The following is a 26,888-nucleotide window of genomic DNA, read 5'->3' on the forward strand; positions in this document are numbered from 1 at the left end:
GCCTCCTGAGTAGCTGGGATTACAGGCACATGCCACCACACCCAGCTAATTTTTTGTAGTTTTAGTAGAGACGGGGTTTCACCATGTTGACCAGGGTGGTCTCGATCTCTTGACCTCGTGATCCACCCGCCTCAGCCTCCCAAAGTGGTGGGATTACAGGCTTGAGCCACCGCGCCCGGTTGCCTAACTTCTTTAGTAGCATGTGTCTATCATTTAGCCATGTTGTATGTAGCAATAGTTTACTTTTTTCATTGCTTTGAAAAATTCCATTGTAACAATGTCACAAAAAAATTTTAAGTTGAGCCAGAGGTGGTAGCTAGTACCTGTAGTCTTACTGGAGGCTGAGGTGGGAGGATCTCTTGACCCCAGGAGTTTGAGGCTGCCGTGAGCTGTGATTGCCCCAATGTACTCCATCCTGAGCCACAGAGCACGACCTGAAGTATCTGTTTTGGTTCTTTGCCAGTTTTTTCTTTTGAGATGTTTGTTATTTTTTATGATTTGCAAACACATTAAGGACTTAAGAACTTAAGATATGTGTATGTATATACATATACATACATTATCTGTCTATCTATATTTACATATTTCTTAATTTTTAAATTTTTTTGAGACAAATTCTCATTCTGTTGCCCAGGCTGGAGTGCAGTGGCATTACTCCAGCTCACTGCCACCTCTGCCTCCCAGGTTCAAGTAATTCTCCTGCCTCAGCCTCCTGTGTAGCTGGAATTAAAGGTACCTGCCACCATGCCCAGCTAATTTTTGTATTTTTACTAGAGATGGGGTTTCACCATGTTGGCCAGGCTGGTCTCAAACTCCTGAACTCAAGTGATCTGCCCACCTTGGCCTCCCAGAGTGCTGGGATGACAGGTGTGAGCCACCGTGCCTGGCCTCTGTATTTATTTTTTAAGGTATGATATGACACAGGGATATTTCATCCTCCCAAGTGGGTAAATGACTAAACCAACATAATTTCCTGAATAATTCATTCTCTACCTCCATGATTTGTACGTTTCCATATATACAGGTATCTATTTCTGAGCTTTCTGCTGTGTTATATTTGCTAGTTTTTCTCTTGTCACATTACCACACTAAGTTAGAACAGCTTTGTAGTAAGTTTGTTATCTAGCATAAAAGACACACAGTTTTCTTCAAAATTGTTTTTTTCCAAAGTGATCTTGCCTGTTCTTAGTCTTTTATTACATTTTCATATTTATTTTAGAATCGGTTTTTGTTTTCACACACGTACAACTTTGGGGTATTGATTAGAATGCATTGAATTTATAGGTTAATTTGAATAAGTTGCCATCTTTATGAAGTCATGTTTTCCACTTATTTTAAAGTTGCCTGTCCTGTCACTTTAATTTTCTCTCACTAAAGTTTATGTTCTAATTGTAGATTAGGTTGGCTTTCTTTCTGAAATGTTAGACTACCACGTGTCTTTTGGAAGTTTGGTTTGCAGGCTCATGTTGAGTAGGTGTTATTTTTGCGTGCGTGTGTGCTCTGACAGCAGCTATGTCCAATTCCTGGCCAGGAGGTTGTTTCATTGTATGTCTTATCCAGCTTTATTTGATTTTCATTTTTTTAATCTTATCTGTGGGGATGCCTCAGGAGATGAATTTATGGCGCTTATTTGGCCATATGTCCATTATATATATAAAAATATTATTTAGTAAATAATGCAGATTAGATAAAGAGGGACTTTGATTGGAAGCCTTAATTTTTGGCACTTAGTGTTTGTATAATAAGTGTTGTCTCCTCTTCTTTCTGGGCTCATCTTCCTGTCATTCCAGATGCACTTTCTTATGTGTCAGACATAAAGTAGAGTGCTGTACGCCCAGGCACATCTTGTTACTAATAAGCTTTCCAGGGAGGAAAATTTATAGGCTTACTTTACAGACTGAGTCACCTTCTAATGAGACTGGTTTCTGATACCAAGCTTCGGCACAGGGAGGCTACTTGATGGCTTAAAACATTCTGAACATCCCTGGACTATAGAGCTTTTGCATTTGAACAATTGATTCCCCGGGAAGGGAGTATTTACTGTAATATTTGGGACTTTGGGAACGTGTGGATTGGTACAGGGAATGTTCCTGGAGAAACAGAGAGGGATGTTTAAGAAATATGAGAAGAATATTTAAGACAGCCAAAGCATAAGTCACAAAACGACTGAGACAAAGTAAATTTTAAAGGAATATGCGGCAGCTCCAAACTATACATCCCTAAAATCAATAATCATCCCTAGATTCATATGTCTCAGCCTCCCGAGTAGCTGAGATTGCAGGCATGCACCACCATGCCCAGCTAATTTTTGTATTTTTAGTAGAGACGGGGCTTTGCCATGTTGGCCAGACTGGTCTTGAACTCCTGACCTCAGGTGATCCACTTGCCTCAGCCTCCCAAAGTGTTGGGATTACAGGTGTGAACCACCACACCTGGCCAAACAGGAGAGTTTTAAGTATCTACTGTAATGGATAGTGGAGCTCAGGCATGTCAAAAGACGGGAACCCAACCAATCTCATTTCAAGAATCAATGCTTTTAAAAAGTGTGTGGATACACATTTTCGGATCCCAAAACTTGTATTTCCTTCTAAGCCTTATTTTTTTAGTGTAGATAGATCTATATTATTAATGCCGTGCTGCATGTATAATTTTGTTTTCAGCTTTTAAAAAATTCATCATTGTAACATGAAAATTACCCTTTGCAGCTGGGTGCAGTGGATCACTTGAGGTCAGGAATTCGAGACCAGCCTAGGCAACATGGCGAAACATCTCTACTAAAAAATACCAAAAAAAATTAGCTGGTCATGATGACGTCCCAGCTACTCAGGAGGCTGAGGTTGGGGGATGGCTTGAACCTGGGAAGTTGATGCTGCGGTGAACTATGATGGCACCATTGCATTATAGTATGGGCAACAGAGCAGAACTCTGTCTCCAAAAAAAAAAAGTTACCCCTTGTCAACAAACACTCTTCTGAAACAGTTATCTCAATGGGAACAAGGTACAAAAAAATACATCTCCCTCTCTTTTTCCTCCTGCTTTCTGAGTGTCACATCGAGATTGAATCCTGCTATTGTGAGGGGGATGATTCTCAGATGTGTTTGGGCTCATGACCATTGTTCTGAAGTAACATCTTTTTTTCTTTTTTTTGAGACGGAGTCTCGCTCTGTCGCCAGGCTGGAGTGCAGTGGCACGATCTCAGATCACTACAACCTCCACCTTCTGGGTTCAAGTGATTCTCCTGCCTCAGCTTCCCCCAACTAGTTGGGACTACAGGTGCATGCCACCACGCCCAGCTAATTTTTTGTGTTTTTAGTAGACGGGGTTTCACCGTGTTAGCTAGGATGGTCTCAATCTCCTGACCTTGTGATCCATCCACCTTGGCCTCCCAAAGTGCTGGAATTACAAGCGCAAGCCACCGCACCCGGCCCTGAAGTAACCTCTTTAGTGTTAGCTACAAGGCGATACCGTAAATCATCCAGCCATTCCTTGGGATTGAACATGTTGTCATCATCCTGGGTTTGTAATGTCTCATTATTATAAAGCTGGAGTGAACATTCTTACTCATCAGTCTGTTCATAATTTTTATCATGTCCATAGGCTGCATTTTTAGATATGTGATTACTGGGTCAATAGATTGGAGTGTTTTTCAGATTCTTTAATCATCTTGCCGTGTGACTTTTCCAAACCTTGGTACTGAATTACACTCCCACCATCAATGAACAAATATGCCTGTCATGCTAAACTCTAGGCACCATTGAATGTTGCTGTTTAAAAAAAAAAAATCCTTGCCAATTTGTTAAGCCCAAATAGTACCTTATTACTGCTTCAATTTGCATTTCTTTGATTACTAATAAGTCAGTACCACATTTTAGGAGACCATTTTATCTTGTTTTGATACAGCCTCAACTAGGGGATGTCTTGAATTGCAGTTGTCAAGATAAATCATGGAAATTAAGAGCTTTAGCTCTGGGTTATAATAACCTCACCCAGACTATGTTGCACTGAAAACTGCCTAATTAGAAGCAACAGAACTGTAACTCATGACTATATATTTTTAAACTTTTTACTGTGAATTTTTATAATACTCAAGAGCAGAGAGAATAATATAACCAATTCCTTGTAACCATGATCTTAGCTTTGATAACTGTCAGCATTCCACAGTTCTGGTTTTGTCTATCTTCCCAATTTTGGCTGTAGGGGAGGCATTAGAATATTTTAAATCTAATAACAGACATATCCTTTTATCCATGAATACTTCTGTATACCACATATAAAGACTTTTTAGGGCCAGGCATGGTGGCTCACACGTGTAATCCCAGCACTCTGGGAGGCCGAGGTGGGCAGATCGCTTGAGCTCAGGAATTTGAGACCAGCCTGGGCAACATAGGGAAACCTCGTTTCTACAAAAAAATTACAAAAATTACCCAGGTGCCGTGGCACATGCCTGTAGTCCCAGCTACTTGGGGGGCTGAGGCAGGAGGACCACTTGAGCCAGGAAGGTCAAGGCTGCAGTGAGTCAAGATCGTGCTACTGCAGTTCAGCCTGAGCAACAGAGTGAGATCCTATCTCAAAAATAAAATAAAGACTTTTTAGGTCAGGCACAGTGACTCATGCCTGTAATCCCAACACTTTGGGAGATCACTTGAGGCTAGTCTGTAAACATAGCGAGACCCCACTGGCTATAAAAAAATTAAAAATTAAAAAGTAAGCTAGACATGGTAATGTGCACCTGTAGTCCCAGCTACTCAGGAAGCTGAAGTAAGAGAGTTCTTTTGAGGACCCCAGGAGTTTGAATTCCAGGTACAGTGAGCTATGATTGTGCCACTGCACTCCGGCGTGGGTGACAGAGCGTGACCCTGTCTCTCAACAAAAAACAAACAAAAAGACTTAAAAATTTGAATGTCTCCTCCTAGCACTTTATATATATATAGTTTGTGTGTATGCGTATATATGCACGCACACACATACACACACACACATGATTTTTAATAGGCTTTGTAATTGGAGTATACTGTATATACTATATATACAAGATTTTTTAATAGGCTTTCTAATTGGAGTATACTGTATATACTATATATACAAGATTTTTAATAGGCTTTGTAATTGGAGTATACCGTATATACTATACAAAAGATTTTTAATAGGCTTTGTAATTGGAGTATAATGTATATACTACACACACACACACACACACACACACACACACACACACAATTTTTAATAGGCTTTGTAATTGGAGGATACCATACACACAGAAAAGGGCACAGATCTTACATGAACTGCTGGATGAATTAGTACAAAATGAACACAGCCAGCAAACAGCTCAAGAAATAGAATGTTAGTAGCACCCTCAAAGTCCTATCCTGGTCATCAGCTCCTCCCTTCTCTAAAAATAATTTCAATTTTGATCACTAACACCATAAGGAAGCTTTGCCTGGTTTTGAACATTGTGGAATCCTAACAGTTTAAATTCTTTTGTGAATATATGTGTTTTTTCCTTTGTGTATGTTTGTTAGATTCATCCATGATGTTGCAGTTGTAATTCATTCATTTTCATTGCTACATGTCAATATATGAGTGTGCCACAATTTATTCCTTGCACTCTTGAAGGATATTCACATTGCATCCTGTTTGGAGCTGTGATGAATAACTGTACTAATAACCTTTCTGTGCATGTTTTCTGGTGAACACGTGGGCTAACTGATGTTTGCTATGTATCTGGGAGTGGATTGCTGCCTCATTGAGTGTGCTTGATTCACTAATCATTAGACAGTTCCAAGGCCATATAAGAACATTCAGGGCTTTGGTCAGTGCTTCTTTTGCACTTTTTCTTATTGGTTTGTAGGATTTTTAAATGTATTCTAGATAGGAGTAAATCCCCCTTCCTGTTCTGTGTCTTCTTTCTCAATTGTCTCATGTTATCAAGAAGTAGTCAATTTATCAGGTGTCCTTATCTTTGAGTGCATTTTATCCTGTTTAAGAAAGTCATGAAGAGAGTTTCTTATGTAATTTCCTAGACATTGTGTTGTTTTTCCTTCCTTTCACATTTGAAAGTAAAGTGGGGACTTTTTTTCCCCTGCATGGGTATCCATTTGACTCAATACTATTTATTTTTTGAAAACAATTCTTTCCTGCTCTGTTCTGAGGTGTCAGTTTTGTCATAAATTAAGTATCCTTGCATGTTTGGGCCTGTTTTTATTTTTTTATTTATATTTATGTATTGAGACTGTCTCAAAAAAGAAAAAAACACTTTTTTATGTAGTTTTTTAAATCATGTATTATCTTTCATTTTTTTATGTGACACCACTGGCTTTGACATCTCATGGCATGTTGAATAAAACTTGTGAGAGCTGTCATTCTTGTCTTTTTTCTTAAGATCTGGGGAGCATTTTTAGTATTTCACTATTAAGTATGAATTTTACTTTTTTTTTTTTTGAGACAGAGTTTGAGTTATTTTATGTGTGGATTTTTTTTTTTTTGAGATGAAGTCTTGCTTTGTCACCCAGGCTGGAGTGCAATGGTGCCATCTTGGCTCATTGCAACCTCTGCCTCCCAGGTGCAAGCCATTCTCCTGCCTCAGACTCTGAGTACCTGGGATTACAGGTGCTTGCCACCACGCCCAACTCATTTTTGTATTTTTAGTAGAGATAGGGTTTCACCATGTTGGCCAGGCTACTCTTGAACTCCTGACCTACTGATCTGCCCATGTTGACCTCCCAAAGTGCTGGGATTACAGGCATGAGCCACTGCACCTGGCCTACTGTTGGATGTTTTATAAATACTCCACCATACTGAAGAAATTTCCTTTTATTCCCAGCTTTATGTAGCTATCTATTATCAGTGGCTTTGGGGTTTTTATTATATTATTTTTTGCATCTGTTGAGATTACATGATTTCCTTTATTCTGGTAATATGGTGAATTGCATTGATTTTCAAATAACAAACCAAATTCTATTCATGCAGTAAACCCATCTTGGTCATTATCTTTTTTATGTATCATGGGATTCTTTTGTGTATTATTATTTAAAAGATGTTCCCATCTCTGTTCATGAGACATGCTGAACTGTCATTTTCTTTCTTTTAATGACTTTAAGTTTTAATATTGGTATTGTGGTGACCTCATAAAATGAGTAAAGGGAATAGGCTCTCTTTTTCTGTTCTCTGGAAGAGTTTCATATTTCAGATCAAACTCCATAAATAATTATAGGACCATCTAGATTTTCTGTTTATCAGTTTTATTAAGTATTTTCTTTAGGACTTTGTGTAACTGCCCGTAATATTCTCTGTCATCTCTGTACTTTCTGTAGGACCTGTACTGTTGTCCCCTCTTCATTCCTAATACTTTTATTTCTGATCATGCTTTTTTTTCTCTTTTAAGATAGAGTCCCGCTCTGTTGCCCAGGCTGGAGTGCAGTCTTAAAATTTTGGCTCACTACCACTTCTGCCTCCCAGATTCAAGTGGTTCTCCTGCCTCAGCCTCCCAAGTACCCAGGACTACAGGCATGAAACACCACACCAGCTAGTTTTTGTATTTTTAGAAGAGGCGGGGTTTCACCACGTTGGTCAGGCTGGTCTCCAACTCCTGACCTCAGGTGATCTGCCCACCTCGGCCTCTCAAAGTGTTGGGATTATAGGCATGAACACCTCGACCCACGTATTTCTTATCTTTCTTTTTATTAATTTGTCACTCTTGTTAAATTTTTCTACAAGTAGTTTTTGGAATACCTGCTCATCCTTATTTTATGATATTTCTTCTATTAATTTCTATTCTTTTATTTCCTTTTTTCTTACATTTATTGTTTACCTTTTAACATCTTGAGGCACATATTCAATTGTAGATGTTCATCCTTTATTTCCTTTTTAAAATTAAGAAATAATTTACGTAGCATAAAAATTACTTTTTAAAGTATATGATTCAGTGGCTTTTAGTTTATTTACAAAACAGTGTGACCATGTGGGTTATCTAATTTCAGAATTTTAATAGCATCTGGCTTCTTACAGTTTAGCATAATGTTTTAAAAGTTAGTGCATGTTACAGCAAGAATCGGAACTTCATCTATTTTGCTGAGTACTGTTCTCTTGGATGGATATATGCTACATTTTCTCTGTTCTTCATCTGATGAACATCAGCGTTGCTTCCATATTTTGGCTATTATGAGTAATACTGCTGGAAATATTCATGTACAGGTTTTAGTGTGAATATGTGTTTCAGTTCTCTCAGGTATATGCTTATAAGTAAAATTGCTGGGTTATATAGTAATTCTTATATTTAACTTTTTCAGGAGCTGCCAACCTGAAGCACAAAAAGTTTTAACTTTGGAAAAGTCCAGTGTGTCTTTTTTCCCTTCCTTCAGTTGCTTATGTTTTTGATGTCATATCTAATTGCCTATTACAAGGTGACAAAGATTTGCCTTATGTTTTCTTCCAAGACTTTTATTATTTTGGCTCTTTCAGCAGCTTTGAGTTAATTTTTATGGATAATGTGAGACATTCATTTGCATGTGAATAACTAGTTGTCGCAGTACCATTTCTTTCCCCATTGAATTGTCTTTGCACCCATGTGAAAATCAGTTGTCCATAAATGTGTGGGTTTTATTTGCGGACTGCGCCGTTCTGTTCCATTGATCTGCACTTTTATCCTTATGCTAGTACCACACAATCTTGATTACATAGCTTTGAGTAAATTTTGAAATCAGAGTGGTTGAATTTTCTTTCTCCTTTTTCAAATTCTTTTGGCTGCCATATGCATTTCCATATGCATTTTGGGATCAGCTTTTAAAGCCTCCAAAACAGGCAGCTGGAATTTTAACAGATTTAAATTTTTTTTATTGAGGTAGCATTCCAGTAACGAACAACTAAGTGGCGTTTCATATATTTACAGTCTTGTGCAGTTACTCCAAAATAAAATCCTATTCCTATTAAACAGTTACTCCCATACCTCTATCATCTAGTCCCTGATAACCACCAATCTGTTTTCTATTTCTATGGGTATATCTATTCTGGAAATTTCATATAAGTGGATTCATGTAGTACGTGTCCTTTTTGATTCCTGGAATAAATTCCACTTGGTAATAATGTAAAATATTTTATTATGATGTTGGATTTGGTTTGGTAGTATTCTGCAGAGAATTTCTACATCATAATGGATTGGATTATAGTTTTCCTTTCTGGTGATGTCTTTTTTGGTTTGTTATGAAGATAATGCTGACCTCAGAGAAGGAGGTGTGAAGTGTTTGCTCTTCTATTTTTTTTGGAAGAGCTTGAGAATGTTCTTCTTGACATGTTTGTCAATGACGCCATCTGTCCTTAAGCTTTTATTTGTTGGGAGTTTTTTGATTGTTCAGTCTCTTGACTTGTTGAAGGTATATTCCGATTTTCCATTTCTCCTTGAGACATTTTGATAATTCATATATTTCTAAGAAGTTGTCAATTTAATTTAGATTATCTGCTTTTTTGGGTATATAGTTGTCCGTAGTATTTCTTATAATTCCCTTTCTTGCTGTGAGGCTAGTTCTGCTTCCATTTCTGACTTTAGTTATCTGTGTCTTCTCTCTGTTTTTCTTAGTCTAGCTTAAGGTCCATTTAGTTGATCTTTTTGTAGAACATACTTTCAATTTCCTTGTTCTTCCCAGTTGTTTTTCTGTTCTCTATTTCTTTTACCTCTGTTCCAGTCTCTGTTGTTCTTTCCCAATCCTAACTGTTGGTTTAATTTACTCTTCTTTTGCTAGGTCCTGGAGGATAATTAAGTTAATCACGTCGTTCATGTGTTCTGGGCGCTTACTCTTGTCTTTAATTATTAGTTACTGAGAGAGTTCTTTTGTCTGCCTAGAGAGAGATGTACAAGTGTTCCATTGTGACTATGGCTGTGTTCATTTCTCCTTTTAGTTATGTCAACTGTTACTTAATATTGATGCTATATTGTTAAGTACTGGTATATTGTTATACTAGCTAAGAATTGTTACGTATTTTTGGTGGATTGGCTTTTTTATAATTTGAAATGCCTTTCTCATCTTAAAGTCTGTTTGTCTAATACTAGTAAAGCAGCATTAATATTTTTTTATGGTCAGTGTTTGCATTCTACAGCTTTCTTCTTTTTGTTTTTATTTTCAGCTTGTTTTGTTTCTTTATATTTAAGTTCTATCTCCACAAGATATTACCATTTTTGTTTCATGCTGTCAGCATTCATGATTTACCCACGGATTTTCTCTGTATTCTTTCCAATGTCTCTGCTTCCATCTCAAGGACTTTTTAATAGCATGTAATTGGTTTGTTTTCTTATACATTTGGAAAATCTTTATATGTTTGAGTGCTTATCTGTTTGGAGTAAATACAGTAATTGACATATTTGAATTTAAATTCGGCATCTAATTATTTGCATTATTTTTTTCTCCCTTTTTAAGCTGTCTTTTTCTCTGTTTTCTAGCTTTCTTTTGTTTTTAACTAAGGAATTTTATAAGTTTTTTATTTTGTTACTTTTGAATATTTATTTTTCTATTATTGTTCTGTTAGTTGTTGCCCTAGTGATTGAAGGAGGCATCCTTGACTTACTGAAGTCAATGTAAATTAACATTGCTATCATTTTATGAGTAATGGTACTTAACATACTTAGCTCTGTTAACTCCCTCCCAACTTTTATGCTATTTTTGTTGTACATTTTACTTTCACATATTTTTTGAACCCCGCAAGACCTTACCATTCTTTTTTCTTTCTTTTCTTTCTTTCTTTTTTTTTTTTTTTTTTTTTTTTTTTTTTTTTTTTTTTTTTTTTTTTTTTTTTTTTTTTTTTTTTCCTTTCATTTTTTCATTTTTAGTAGAAACTGGGTTTCTCCATGTTGACCAGGCTGGTCTTGAACTCCTGACCTCAGGTGATCCACCCATCTCAGCCTCCCAGACTGCTAGGGATATAGGCGTGAGCCACTGCACCCAGCTACAACTGTAACCATTCTTGTTTCACATGTCATTATTCATGATTTACCCACAAATTTTGTCTTCAGCCTTTCCTATGTCTCTTCTTCTGTCTGAAGGACTTTTTAAAAAACAAACAAGCTGGATGTGGTGGCTCACCCCTGTAATCCCAGCACTTAGGGAGTTCTAGGCAGGAAGATCACTTGAGTCCAGGAGTTCAAGACCAGCCTGGGCAACATAATGAGACACTGTCTCTACAAAAAGTATAAAATGAACCAGGCATGGTGATGCGCCAGTGCACTTCAGCCTGAGCGACAGAGTGAGACCCTGTCTCAAAAAAATAAAAAATTAAAAACAAAATATAAACAAAATAGCATTATCACACCTAATACAATTAACAGTGCATCCTAATGCATTTCCTGAAAATTCAAGTGTGTCTCATTTTCTCTGATAGTTTCCAAAATAATTTTTTATAACATTTTTCCAAACAAGATTCTCACATTGTACTTTATTCATACTTCTTGTAATGTAATTTGTGGAAGAAGATGGGTCATTTGTCATTCGAATTTGCAATATCCCAGATTTGGCTGATTGAGTCCTTTTGATATCTTTTAATAGAGTCTGTGTTTCTTTGTAATTCCTATAAAATGGTAGTTATATCTAAAGGCTCTATTGTCTACTCAGTTTTTGGCAAAAATACTTAATAGTTGTTGCAGTACTGTTCCCAAATGCGTCAGTCAAGCAGCACACAACATCTGGTTGTTAAGATTGATTAGTGGATTTTCTATGTAAATGATCGAGTTATCTCTAAACAAAGACAGTTCTATTTCTTCCAAATCTGTCTTTTTCTTCCTTGTCTTGTCTTACTGAACTCATTGGGACGTCAGTACTCTGTGTAAAAGCAGTGGTGAGAGAAGACATCCTTGCTTTGTTCCTGATCTTAGTGGGAAAGCTTCCATGTTCTTGCCGTTAAGTAAGATGTTAGCTGTAGGTTGCATCAAGCAACCCATTTTGCTTGCTTACATACAAATGGCAGATGGGTTTTCTGGGAGTATTTTCGTGGAGAACTGTGAGAAGATCTGTTGCATAGTGCTGGTCTTCTGTCTGGTAATCAAGATGTGTGTAGTTAGATTCTTTGGGACATTTGTCCCATTAGGACTCCTGTCCCCTATGCTCTTGGGATGTCCTGAACTTACCATTATGCTGCTTATCAGATGAACATTTCTGCATGTCTTTTCCCCCCATTACAAAAGTTTTAGTCATTTATTGTAGAAATATGGGGCAACACAGGAAAACATAGGAAACCCAAACAGGATAAATAAAAACATTTTATGAATTTTTTTGTTGTTGAGACCAAGTCTCGGCTCACCTCTGCCTCCTGGGTTCAAGCGATTGTCTGTCCTCAGCCTCCCGAGTAGCTGGGATTATAGGCGCACACCACCATACCTGGCTAATTTTTGTATTTTTAGTAGAGACGGGGTTTTGCCATGTTGGCCGGGATGGTCTTGATCTCCTGAACTTGTGCTCTGCCTGCCTTGACCTCCCAAAGTGCTGGGATTACAGGCATGAGCCACCGTGCCTGGCCCATTTTATAAAACTTTTAAAAGCAGGCAGAGAAAAAGAGAGATTACTTTCAAAAGAGCAACAATAGGCCAGTACTTGATCTCACAACAGAGATGAAGGCACAAAACATGGAGCCTCAAAAGGCAGAAATTTACCAAGAGCTGCCAATCTAGAAATCTGTTCCCAATGAAAATATTTATGAGAGTGAAGGAGAAAAAATGTTTTGAAGAAAACAAAATCCTACTTAGTAAACAGGCCAAAAATCAATAAACTAAATGCATATATTAAGAAGTTAATAGGTACCAACAGTTTAAAAAAAAAAAAAGAGCAGTAAATTAAACAGAGAAGAGAGTAAGTACTTGGAAGGAATAAAAAGAACAGAAATTAAGGAAATAAAAAACATCCATAAAATAGGATTATAAAGAAACCAAGAGTTGATTATTCAAAAAATCTTACAAAACTGATGATTACCTGGCAAGTTTAATCAATAAAATGAGAGATGATACACACAAGTAATGTTAGAAATGAAAATGAAACATCACTATAGATCCTATAGACATTAAAAAGATAGGAGAATATTTTGAATCACTTTATGCCAATTAATGTGGGAATTTAGATGAAATGTACAACTTCCTAAAGAATGAAGCTTAAGAAAATTAACACTAGATGAAATGATCTAAATGGATTAATAATTGTTAAATAAATTGCTTTTTTAAATTTAAAACCTCATCCAGTGGAAACTCCAGGCCCAGGTGGTTTACCTGTTGAATTATACCTGTCGTTCTCGATGATACCAGTCATCCGGAGAACCAACACCAAGCCCTGCACAAGTATTCCAGAGGGGAATCGCAGCCCTCTCTGTCTCATTTTATTAGCCCAGCATTATCTTTATACTGAATTCTGAGAAGAATGAGACAAAAGCATAGCAGCAAATGTTATAAAGAAAAGATCAACAAACTAAATACATAAAACCAAGAAAAATTGACTTTATGAGTGCAAGTTTTGTTTAGTGTGTGAACATCAACCAACCTATTTATCATGTCAAAATGAAAAGAAAGATGGTAGGGTAAGCTTAATAGATGCATGAAAAGAATTTGAGAGAAATCAATATGTATTTATAGTTAAAACCTCATAGCAAACTAGGATCAGAAGGAAACTTCCTAATCTGATAAAGGTATTTACCATAAAAGTCATACTTCATGAGTAAATGTTTAAAACCCTACTGTGCAGAGTAAGACAAGCATACCCACTGTCTTTATCACCACTTCCATTTAACATGGAATCAAAGTCCTGGCTAGCTCTAAAAGACAAGAAAAAGGGGGAAAAGTTATGATTGGAAAGGAAGATGTCATTTTTCATAAATAAATATGTACGTAGACAGTCCCTTTCAAAATTTGTAATTATTTACGTTAATAAATGTATTTTACAAGACTGCTATATCAATACATGGCCAGCTTACAAAAATCAGTTATATTTCTGTATGCCAGCTATTAAAATATCAGTTAAATATTAGTTAAAATAGGAAAAATAGAAAAGATACTACCATAACAAATCCTGAAAAATATATTACCTAGGAATAAATCTATGGAAAGAAGTTTGAGATCTTTATATTGAAAACTATAAAATATTGAGAAATTTTAAGGGACCCAAATAGAGGTAATTATTTTGGCAGATTCAGGGTTGTAAAAGTGTCATTTCTCCATGCACTGATTATATTTAATTATGGTAGCTGCTAGCTATATGTGGCTGTTGAGTACTTGAAGTGTGGCTACCCTGAACTCAGCTATGCTGTGCGTTGGAATTCAAAGACTACACTTGATCTTAGCCAGAAGGCTGAAAAGCAATGGAATTCAAAGGCTTAGTCTGTTGAAAAGACTGTCAGGTATCCCAATATTTAAATATTGATTGCTTCTTGAGTGGATAATTTTGGGGATTTATTAAGTTAAAATACATTAAAAAAATAATTTCACCTGTGAACTTACATTTCTGTTGAACAACACTGGCTTATAGATTCAATGCCGTATCAGGCAGAATCATAAAGGGTTGTATATCTTTGTGGAAATTAATAAACTGATTCTAAAGTATGCATGGATATGCAAAGGTCTGAGAATAGCCAAGACACTCTTCCAGAAGGACGACATAAGAGAGCTTGCTCCACTGTTGAGCTTTTCAACGTTGGCACCATTGACATTTTAGACTGGATATTCTTTGTAGGCAAAGGGCTGGGTGGCTGTCCCGTGCACTGTAGGATATTCAGCAGCAGCCTGGCCTTTATCCACTAGATGTCAGTAGCAGCCCCCATTTGTGGAAGCCAACAAATTTTCTCCAGATGTTACTGATTGTCCCCTGGGGTGCAGAATTGCTCCTGGTTGGGAACCATCTCTACTGGATATCGAGTCTTAGTATAAAGCAACGGTGTGTGATTAAAAATGTGCTGTTGGGGCAATGAGAAACAATTCGATCAGTGGAACAGAATAGAAAAAAGGAGAAGCAGACCGTCACATGCACAGACACTGATTCTATTTCAGTTATTACAGTGCAATATCCATAGGTTAAATAAGTTTAACCTCTCGACACCACACACAAAAGTCAGTTTTGGTGGATTTTTGACACAAATGTGAATGGCAATATAATAAAACTTCTCAAAAAATATGTAAGAGCTTATCTTCATGCTCTTGATAGCATGGAATGATCCTTTCAAGAGACATAAGAAACACTAATATGAAATAAACGCTAATAAGAAAAGAAAGTGCAAATGTATGAAAATTAGGAATTCTTGTTGCTCAGAAGGCATTGTGAAAAAGAAAGCTGTAAAGTGGATGAAAATATTTCTAGTACATTTATAACAGAGCTTTTCTTTCCAGAAAATGCAAATGATTTGTTGAAAATCGGCAAGAAAAAAGACATATTCCAATAGCGAAATACTCAAGACATTTGAACCAGTACTTCACAGAAACAGAGATACAGATAGCCAGAAAACATAGGAACTCAGCCTGCTTACATCCACGGTCAGATGCAGAGCAAAAGCAATGCAAGAGTGGTGAAAACCAGCAATATTAAGTGTTGTTGAAGATAACAGCCAACCAAAACTCTGAAACAAGGCAGGTGAAAGCGTGGCAAAACGACTTTGGCAATCAGATGACCAATATCTGCTCAAGTTGAATGTATACATATCCCATGACCCAGCATTTCCATATTTAGGTGGATGCCAGGAAGCAAGTGCTCTTGTGCATCAAGAACAAGACAGCCAGGTACGGTGGCTCATTCCTGTAATCCTAGCAATTTGGGAGGCTAAGGCAGAAGGACGGCTTGAGCCCAAGAGTTTGAGACCAGCCTGGGCAACAAAGTGAGAGCCCATCTCTAACCCCCCCGCCCCCCAAAAAAATAGCCAGGAGCAGTGACATGTGCCTGTAGTCCCAGCTACTCTGGAGGCTGAGGCAGGAGGATCCCTTGAGTCTGGGAGGTTGAGGCTGCAGTGAGCTGTGCTTGTGACACTACACTCCAGCCTAAGTGATAGAGCAAGATCCTGTCTCAAGCCAGAAAAAAAAGGGAAGTGGGGGAGAGGGAGAGAGAGATGGGTACAGTAGCACTCATAGCAGCAGTAGTTTTTTTTTCTTTTTTTTTTTTTTTAATACGGAGTCTTGCTCTGTCACCCAGGCTGGAGTGCAGTGGTGCGATCTCAGCTCACTGCAACCTCCGCCTCCCAGGTTCAGGCAATTCTCCTGCCTCAGCCTCCCGAGTAGCTGGGATTACAGGTGTCTACCACCACGCCTGGCTAATTTTTTTGTATTTTTAGTAGAGGTGGGGTTTCATCATATTGGCCAAGCTGGTCTCAAACTCCTGACCTTGTGATCCACGTGCCCCAGCCTCCCAAAGTGCTGGGATTACAGGCGTGAGCCACCACACCAGCCAGCAGCAGCAGTATTTTTTAAGAAACCTGAAGTAGGGGTTAAAATCATTCACTAGTAGTATATTCATACAGTGTGGCCGTAAAGCTGTATCTATGGCTACACATAAGTACCATGCACTCTGCCGGGCCACTGGAGCTCCAGTTTCATAGAACAGCATCAATGAATCTTGGAGACATCAAATTCAGTGAAAGCAGCCAGACACAAAAGGAATATGTCACAGTAGCATTTTATATATTCCCTTAAACAGGCATAACTGAACTCTGGCGTTCAAAGAGATAACCACATTGTTTTATAATAGCTAAAACCTGGAAATAATCCAAATGTCTAGGGTGTGGTTGAATAAGTTGTATATTCAGGCAACCCAATACTAGATAATAAAAATGAACAAACCTAAACATGCAGCAACTTTGGAGAATTTTATTTTTTATTTTTATCCTTTTGAGGTGGAGTCTCACTCTGTTGCCCAGGCTGGAATGCAGTGGCGCAATCTGGCTCACTGCATCCTCCACCTCCCGAGTTCAAGCAGTTCTCTGTCTCAGCCTCCCAAGTAGCTGGGATTATAGGCTCCTGGCACCACACCCAGCTAATTTTCGTATTTTTAGTAGAGACGGGGTTACACCATCTTAGGCAGTCTGGTCTTGAACTCCTGACCTCAGGATCCACCCGCCTTGGCCTCCCAAAGTGCTGGAATAACAGGTGTGAGCCACTGCACCTGGTGGGTGAATTTTATAAACACAGTGTTGAGTGACAGACACCAGACACAAAATAATGTATCATTCCACTGACATAAATTCCAAACACAAGCAAAACTAGACTATCATGTTAAAGTCAGGATATATGATACTAGTGAGGTGAAGGGAGTGGATAGTGACTGGGAGGAGCAGAGAGTGTCTGGGTGATGCACATTTTGTGATCATCCCTTGAGTTATACATTCATGCTTTGTGTGCATTTCTCTTTGTGTGTTTCATCTCACAGTTTTCAAAGATTTAGCAAAGTGTGAGAGAGCCTGTTCTGGTTTCTACTGTTGCATGACAGGTGAGTCCCCAAAACTGGGGCTTAGCATGAGAGGGTTTTTGGCTTCATCCAGGAAAGAATTTAAGGGCAAGCTGCTGGTGTTAGACAGGACTCTTTTATGAAGGGTGGGGCTCCTTGCAGAGCAGGGCTAACTCACAGGCAGTGCACCCAGAATGGACATTGTATGGGCTCTTGGCAACTGTATTTATATGCATGTAAATGCATTTTTAATTACATGCAAATTAAGGAGCAGGCCAATGCAGATAGAGGGGGCATTATTTAGAACTTTCTAGGAAAGGGGCAGTAACTTCTGGGTTGTTGCCATGGCATTTGTAACTGTCATGGTCCTGGTGGGAGTGTCTTATGCTAATGAGCAAGAAGGACATCTTGGGATCACCTTAGTGGCCTTTGGCTGATTCCTGCTGGTTTCTTCACTTCATCCTGTCTGGACCCGTTTTGGTCAGCAGGATTGTGACCAGAAAAAAAGTCCTACCAGTCTCCTACCTCACTGTTGCTTGGGTTCACACCCCAGCTTTGCTGTTCTCCGGCTGTGTAACTTCAGGCAATTTCCTTAATAGCTGTCAGCCTCACCTTCATATCTGTAAAGTGAAGGTAGTAATCCAATCTATTTTTTGAGATTTGTTATAAAGCTTGGACAAATATTGGAATCTTTGCCAAGCTACAAAGCACTTTACAACAGCAGCTGGCACACAGTCAGGGCTGAGTAATTGCAAGCCCCTGCTATTATTTTTACAGTTACTGTGGCCAGTTTATTTGTTCAGCTGAATTGTAAACTCCCATTGGAATTACATTATATTTATAAATCCATCCTGGCTCTCCATGTAGATGAGTTTTTGTTTAGGTCTCTTAGCAAACTTTATTTTATTCACTGTCCTGCATGCTATTTCATAATTTAATCATCAGGCATTTATAGTTTTATGTTTTATTTATATATATTTTTTGAGACACGGTCTTGCTCTGTCACCCAGGCTGGAGTGCAGTGGTTCGATCATGGTTCACTGTAGCCTCCACCTCTCAACCTCAAGCAATCCTCCTGCTTCAGCCATGCCTACCTATTGTATTTTTTGTAGTGATGGGGTCTCTTTATGTTGCCCAGGCTGATCTCCTGGCCGCAAGCAATCCGCCCACCTTGGCCTTCCAATGTGCTGGGATTACAGGCATGAGCCACTACACCTGGGCATTTTATAGATGCATTTTGTAGTTGTGAGTAGAATATGCTTTCTCTTGAATTTTGTAATTGCTGATTGCTGGCATAAAATAGCTAATACTTGATGATATGATACACTGCTATCAAGCTTGGTTCTAGATTTCACGTGCTAAATGCGACATTCAGATAGAAACTTAAGAACAGAGAGGTAACGATATCTAGAACATGAATTGGGATTCATTCTGGCCCCAGTGTTCACATTTAACTCACTACTGTATGCTTGGAGAGCTGTTGATTTTTATATTTTTCTTTGGTAACTGGCCACTTTCCCCTAATCTCATTTTTAGTTGATTCTCTTCGGTTTCCAAGAAGCCAATTTTATTATTTACTATTAATTATTTTTTGTATATTCTCCAGCAATTCTTAGCCTGGCCATGTTGCTTTGATTATAACTTGTAGGAAAACGTTTTTTAAGAAAGGGTAGAAATTATTCTGTTAGTCCAACTAAATAGTAATGTATTTATTAATTAATTAATCAATTATACAGTCTCACTCTGTTGCCCAGGCTAGAGCACACTGGCACAATCTTGGCTCATTGCAACCTTTGCCTCCTGGGTTCAAGCAATTCTTTTGCCTCAGCCTCCCAAATAGCTGGGATTACTGGTATCTGCCGTCACTCCTTGCTAATTTTTGTGTTTTTTAATAGAGACAGGGTTTCAAGACATTGGCCAGACTGGTCTCAGACTCCTGACCTCAAGTGAGCCACCCACCTCGGCCTCACAAAGTGCTGGGATTACAGGTGTGCGCCACCGTGCCCGGCCCCTCTGTTTTTTAAATCAGTAAAAATAGGATTGACTATTGACTGGAGAGTGTTGTAGATTTTTTTTTTTTTTAATGTTAAGGTTGTGTTTTTTTAATTACTGAATTTACCAAATGGCATTTGATTTGCTCATTCTGGTTTGTTTTAAAAGCAGGGATGGCTTTTAAACTATATCAAATAACTTTGGGTGTCTATGAAGATGATCATGTGGTTTTTCTGTGCTGAACTACTAGTATAATGAATTGTATTACTGTATAGCCTAATACTGAATTGTCTTTGCATTCCCAGAATTTTTAGCAGAATGCTGAATTTTACTTGCTAAAATTTCTATAAGATTTTTACATATGTAAGTATGAGTGAGATTGGTCTGCAGTTTTCTACTATTTTTGTTAGCTTTTGGCATTGGAAGAATTCTAAGTATGTAAAGGGAATCTGGAAGATTTCTGTCTTTCCTTGCATTATATACTGCATTTTAGAAGGAACTTTAGCATATATATGAGTAAATATGCTCGGAAAACATTAAATTCTGGTGTGGCTGCCCAATATTCTTTATTAACGATCTCTTAGTTTTCTTCAATGAAGATTTCAAGTGTTTCTTCTTTTGTATTAATGTTGGAAGTTTTCAAATATAGACTAAAGTAATGAGATTGGTATCATTTTATGCATGCCTTTCACTTTTTTTTCTTGAGTATTTTGATCCTTGCTACTTAAGGTATGGTTTGAAGGTTAGCAGCCTGGGTGTTATTTGCTACAGATGCATGTAATCATGTACCTAGAACCACATACAGCCCATCACCTTTGCCATAGTCTGTTGGTTAAAGGCAAGTTACAGGTGCTGCACCTACTCAAGGGGTGAGTGGCACTTTAGATTTTAAGCTACTACTATTATTATTATTATTATTATTATTATTATTGAGACAGAGTCTTGCTCTGTCGCCCAGCCTGGAGTGCAGTGGCATGATCTCGGCTCACTGCAACCTCCACCTCCCAAGTTCAAACGATTCTCCTGGCTCAGCCTCCCAAGTAGCTGTGATTACAGGTACGTGCCACCACACCTAGCTAATTTTTGTATTTTTAGTAGAGACAGGGTTTCACCATGTTGGGCAGGCTGGTCTCAAACTCCCGACCTCAAGTGATCCGCCTGCCTTGGCCTCCCAAATTGCTGGCATTACAGGCATGAGCCACCACATTCAGCCATAAGCCATTATTAATAATGTTGTCCTGAGATTTTTTATTGTGTTTGAATTTTTAATCATTTGTTTTGGGTTCTAGAACGGAGCTACAAAGTCAGAGTGTAAGCTTTTTTAAAGCTTTAATGCCTATTGTCTAATTACGTTTTCAGAAATCTAGCTTGGCACAGTGATGTGCACCTGTAATCCCAGCTCTTTGGAAGCCTGAGGCAGAAGGGCCACTTAAGGCCAAGGGTTCAAGACCAGCCTGGATAACATAGCAAGACCTCATCTCTAAAAAAAGTTTTAAAACTTAGTTGGGCATGATGGCATGTGCCTGTAGTCCCAGCTACTTGGGTGGCCGAGGCAGGAGGATCACTTTTGCCCAGGAGATTGAGGCTGTGATGAGCTATTATTGCATCACTGAACTCCAGCCTGGATAACAGAGCCAGACCCTGTCTCTAAAAAAAGAAAGAAAAAAGAAAGAAAGAAAACCAGTTCCTCTTGTGTTTATATGGCACACAAATGGCAGCATTGACAATCCATCCATGTGTCATTTCTGCCAACAAGAAATGCCAAGTGATCATTAAATAATGAGAGAATGGGAACGAGGACAGGACTTATCAACACTTCCTGTCACTGACAACTTGGGTGATGATTACCTGAAAGCCTAAAGGGTATTTGAATTAATTTTTTATAGCCTAACACTGTTTGGTCGTTTATCATTCCTTACTAAACGAAAATCAGTGTGTCTGTGTTGAGAAACCTTTGGGTGCCTGGCATGGTGCTAGATGTTGTGGGTGGGAGAAAAGAAATATATCAATATCTCATGTGCCTTCCATAAGGCACGTTAGAATCATACTATAGCATTTATTTTTGTTTCATCTTTCCTCAAAATATAGCTTCGTTTTATAAAAGTTCATAATGAGTTTTGCCTGCCCTGGGTTGTCTGGGTTGAAAAAGCTTGCGAAACCCTCTAGGTTATAGATGACGTCCACCAAGATAACAACGAAGTTGGCCTTTCCTTTGTTTTAGCAACAACGAACTGTCTACAGACTGACGCTTGTGAAAGCGTGGAACGTGGACGAGCTCCAGGCCTACGCGCAGCTCGTGTCCCTGGGGAATCCAGACTTCATCGAAGTGAAGGTAGGCCCCTGCTGGCTCTGCTGGCCGTGGTGGAGTGAAAAAAAGTCGTGGTGCTTCACTGGCCGTGGTGCAGTTAGAACCCTGTAGAACTTGGAAGGAGGTCCCAGGAATCGTGTTGGTGTGTTCATGTAGTGATCAGTGTTCATCAAGAACCTGCCGTTGTTCTAGGCCTTGGGGATAACAGCAGTCAAGAAGACTAAGCTCTTGCTCTTGTAAAGCTAGTGTTTCAGTGGGAGGATAGACAGTCGACACAAATGAGTAATTAAAAGCCAGGGAGTGACATGAATATGCTGAGAAATAGAATAGTGTGGTGGTGAGTAATTGTTGGCTTTTACATAAACCTTTATTTCAGACATACAGAAGTAAAGAGATTGGTCTGATGAACCCCCACACACCCATCACCCACCTTCAAAACTGAGCAACTCATGACCCAGAGTTGTTTCAATTATACCTTTACCCATTTTCTGTGCTCTTAGCCCAGATTCTTTTAAAGCACATCACCAAAATTATGTCATTTAATTGTTTTGTTTCATTTAATTGTTTCTTAAATGAAACAAAATTTAAAACAAATCACCAAAATTATATCATTTAATTGTTTTGTTTTCATAAATGTTTCGGCATATATTCCTAAAAGATATGTACTCTTATTTTCTTATTTTTAAATTTAGTTTAATTTAATTTTGAGATAGGGACTCGCTCTATCACCAGGCTAGAGTGCAGTGCTATGATCATAGCTCACTGTGGCCTCTAACTCCTGGGCTTCAGCAGTCCTCCTGCCTCAGCCGCCCAAATAGCTGGGACTAGAGGTACACGTGACTATGCCTGGGTATTTTTTGTAGAGAGAAAGCCTCACTGCATTATCCAGGCTGCTGTCAAACTCCTGGCCTCAAGTGACCCTCTTGCCTCAGCTTCTCAAAGTGCTGGGATTATAGGTATGAGCTACTGTACCCAGCTGATGTGTAATCTTTTTTTTGAGGGGGGGGGCGGAGTCTCACTGTGTCACCAGGCTGGAGTGCAATGGTTCAATCTCGGCTCACCGCAACCTCTGCCTCCTGGGTTCAAGCAATTCTCCTGCCTCAGCCTCTGGAGTAGCTGGGATTACAGGCACCCGCCACCACATCCAGCTAATTTTTGTAGTTTTAGTAGAGACAGGGTTTCACAATGATGGCCAGGATGGTCTCAATCTCTTGACCTCGTCATCTGCCCGCCTCGGCCTCTTCAAGTCTTGGGATTACAATTGTGAGCCACTGTGCCCTGCCCCACTGATGTGTATCCTTCTTAAACAGTTATTGAGAGTGCTGGGCTCATACCTAAAAATTTTCATTTCCTCTTCCGCGTGTTTTTTTCCTCTTATAAATCGGTTTTGCTGTAGAAAATGGATCGTGCATCTTGGCTGATTCCCTGTATTTATATTTTAGATTTTGTTGATTGCATGTTCCTCTGCTTCCTATATTTCCTGTGGATTGGTACCTATAGTTAGATCAAGAGAGGACTGATTAAATTCAGGGGTGCATGTATGTGGGTTTGCTTGTATTTCAAGAGTATTTCGTTGGTGGCCTTGTATACTCCAGTCAGGAGTCACATAATGTCTGCTTGCCTCTCATATTTTTCCAAGTGTTTCTTTGTAATACATTCCTATGAGTGTATTGCTGGGTCAAAGGGTAAATGCATCTATTATTTTACTACATATGGTGGTTGACTATTTTAGGGAAGCTTTTGTAAGATGACATTTTATTTTATTTTTTGTTTTTTGAGATGGAGTCTTGCTCTGTCACCCAGGCTGTAGTGTAGTGGCGCAATTTCTGCTCATTGCCATCGCCGCCTCCTGTATTCAAGCAATTTTTTCTCCCTCGACCTCCCAAGTAGCTGGGACTGTAGGGATCCACCACTGCACCTGGCTAATTTTTATATTTTTTAGTGGAGACAGGGTTTCACCGTGTTGGCCAGGCTGGTCTCAAACTCCTGACCTCAAGTGCTTCACCCACCTTGGCCTCCCAAAGTGCGGGAACTGCAGGGATTAGTGCCACCAGGCCCAGCCTGAGATGCCATTTTGAAAACTGATACATAAATGGTAAGAAGCAGCCCCACAAGCAGAAGCCCGGGGTAACAGTGCTAGTGCACAGAGGTCCTGTGCTATCCTAGCGGAGTGGATTTTAAACTAAGTTTGATGGTAAGCTTTTTAAATATGGGTGCACTAGGAAAGGGCAGGAAGCTGGGGAGAGACGCAGTCTGATTTGTGGTTGTGAAAGATCACCCCACTGCTGCTGCATGACTTGGTTATAGAGGGCAGTGGAGTGGACAGAACAGCCACGAACTGAGTGGTTAGTCCAAGCAAGAGATGGTTTGGGGAAGGTCAGTGGGAGCAGGGTTGGAGAGCAGTGGGTACATTTAGGATTCCTTTTGGAAGTGGAACTGATAAAACTTTTTGCCTGATTAGAGGTACAGGCTGAAAGAAAAAAGAATCGACAACACCCGAGTTTTTGGCTCAAGCCATTGCGTGGATGGTGGAACTGTTTGCTGAGATACAGAAAACCAGCAGGAAAAAGGGGACACATTTGGGGAGAAATGTTGAGCTCCCTGGTGGCCATGTTAAATTTGAGATAGCTTTAAATATCCACACAGAAGATTAAATAGGTCGTACGTTTTACAAGCTCAAAGTTTCAGGGATAAGACCGGGTTGGAAATTATGATTTGGAAGTAATGGCTTTTTTGGGCAACTAACAGTCCATAAGACAGGAGAAGTGATGGGAACTGTCTGCTCATTTCAGTTTATAGTTTTGAAACTGAACACCCTCTGTGTCATATCAGAGATCTTTTAGAGTTTTACAGCTGTCTTTTGGCGAGTTTAGCTTTTGGTATTACTCTGGAGGGGTGGGCAGGTGGGAACAGATGAAATACTGCTCTCTGGGTATGTAATATTTTATCTCTGGTCAGGCCAAAGACACTCTTAAAATTGCTCTTAATTTCAAAAGGCTACTCTTGGCAGGAGCTCTAATGATGCAAAGATACAAACTGCAGCTGAAAATATGTGTCAGCTTAAGCCAACCTTGCCAACATCAGAAATTAGTGTTGTTTTAATTTATGATTTAGCTATTAAAGAATGCTGCCTCAAATTATGTTGCAGTAAAAGCTCTATTATAATAAAGAAGCTTGGCTGGATCTCCCCTTTTTTCATTTCCTTCCTTTCTTCCTCTCCACTCCGCCTCTCCCCGCTCCTTCCTTACTTTCACAGTTATGTTTTTCTATAAAGGACACGGTATTTTAAATCTTGAAGAAAAAAAAAAATCAGTCAACGTTATTTTTTAAAGAAAGACAGCTACTTGGTAAACAGTATAATTCTCTGCTGGGTATTATTCGGCTCGCCAAACTGTGAGCATTGCTAGGAAATAGATAAAGCCTTCTGTCTATAGCTGAGATGTTTTGCTTTATTTTTCTGAGAGTCTTGCTCGGTTGCCAAGGCTGGAGTGCAGTGGTGCAACCATGGGTCACAGCAGCCTCCAACTCCTGGGCTCAAGTGATCCTCTCACCTCAGTCTCCCAAGTAGCTGGGACAACGGGTGCACACTACCATGCCTGGCTAATTTAAAAATTTTTTTTATTTATAGAGATCAGGTCTCACTGTTGCCCACGCTGGTCTTGAACTCCTGGCATCAAGCAATCCTCCTATGTTAGCCTCCCAAAGTGCTGGGATTATAGACCAGAGCCACTGTACCCAGCCTAGCAAATATGCTGTAAACAACAAAGTTTTCTTTCAAAATTTCCATTTTACTCTTTTGTCCCTGCATTCAACAATGTTTTTGAGCTCTCTCCATGTGATAAGCCTTGTTAAAGCACTAGAGATGAAAAATTTTATGTAAATGTGCTATTTAGGAAATGAATGTTTTATTGAAAATAGACAAAAATATGTAAAAGTAAAATAACCTACTCTGAGAGATTTTATAGTTAAAAACTCTTGGAGAAATGATCGCCCAGACTGGAGGTGCAGTGACACAATGTTGGCTAACTGCAACCTCTGCCTCCCAGGTTCAAGCAATTCTGATGCCTCAGCCACCCAAATAACTGGGATTGCAGGTGTCCACCACCACGCTTGACCAATTTTTGTACTTTTTGTAGAGACACGGTCTCTCGCAATGTTGCCCAGGCTGGTCTTGAACTCCTAAGCTCAGGCAATCTGCCCACCTTAGCCTCCCAAAGTGCTGGGATTACAGGTGTGAGCCACTCTGCCCAGCTTAAAATAAATTTTGTGATGATAAAATATAATCTAATAAATAATCGTTTATGTTACATCAGAGGAAGGCACAGTCAGTCTTGCCTTTTTTTTTTTTTTTAATTTTTTTTTTTTTTTTAAAGATGGGATTTCACCGTATTGGTTAGTGTGGTCTCGAACTCCTGACCTCAGGTGATCCACCCACCTCAGCCTCCCAAAGTGCTGGGATTACAGGTGTGAGCCACCAGGCCCGGCCAGTCATGTCTTATCTTTCGTACAAGATCCCAGGGAGAAATGTCCTGCAGTGAATGTCAAATGCCTGGTCACTGGAGGATTCCATCTCATGCTTTGTTAACTTACCTGTCATTTGTCCAGCAAGTTAATGAGGTGTCTTCCTTCGATGTTGTAGTAGCAAAAAGGGTGTTTACAGAATATAACATACTGCTACTAAGAGGCAATAATATTTATTATGAAATTACATTTTCTTTTTTTTTTAAAGTTTAATTTCTTGATTGCATTTTCAGTGTTGTATGTTCAAATGTATTTATGTAAGAAAAATATGGAAGGATGTATGTCAGACTGTTAACAGTATTCTATTTGGGAGAAGGGGAAAGAAAGGTTTATTTTACTTTTTATAATTATGTATTGTGTCGATTATTACAATGAGCATGCATTGGTTTGTAATTCAAAAGACAAATGAAATCAGTAAATGGAGAAGCCATCCTTTTCCTGTTCAATAGGATTAAAGTACAGAATATCTGAAAAGACATCTTTTTGTTGTTATTGTCTTATTATTAAAGTTATAAATTTCTAAAGTAGAGGAGTTTTAAAAATTATTGGCTGGGCACAGTAGATCATGCCTGTAATCCCAGCACTTTGGAAGGCCAAGGCAAGTGGATCACTTGCTGTTAGGAGTTTGAGACCAACCTGGCCAACATGATGAAACCCTGTCTCTACTAAAAATACATAAATTAGCTGGGTGT

The 26,888-nt window shown here is 38.9% G+C and overlaps 1 protein-coding gene across 1 annotated transcript in view; it reads left to right on the plus strand.

The window, feature by feature from the left end:
- Nucleotides 1-26,888, plus strand: part of LOC108290025 (S-adenosyl-L-methionine-dependent tRNA 4-demethylwyosine synthase TYW1) — a 259,296-nt gene that overhangs the window by 177,610 nt on the left and 54,798 nt on the right. Inside the window, exon 14 of the mRNA XM_017509701.2 lies at nt 21,589-21,699. Within this exon, the coding sequence (XP_017365190.1) occupies nt 21,589-21,699 (111 nt within the window). The remainder of the gene's footprint in view (nt 1-21,588; nt 21,700-26,888) is intronic.

The sequence above is a fragment of the Cebus imitator genome, unplaced genomic scaffold (genome assembly GCF_001604975.1).
Source record: "Cebus imitator isolate Cc_AM_T3 unplaced genomic scaffold, Cebus_imitator-1.0 Scaffold419, whole genome shotgun sequence".
NCBI classification, from domain to species: Eukaryota; Metazoa; Chordata; class Mammalia; order Primates; family Cebidae; genus Cebus; species Cebus imitator.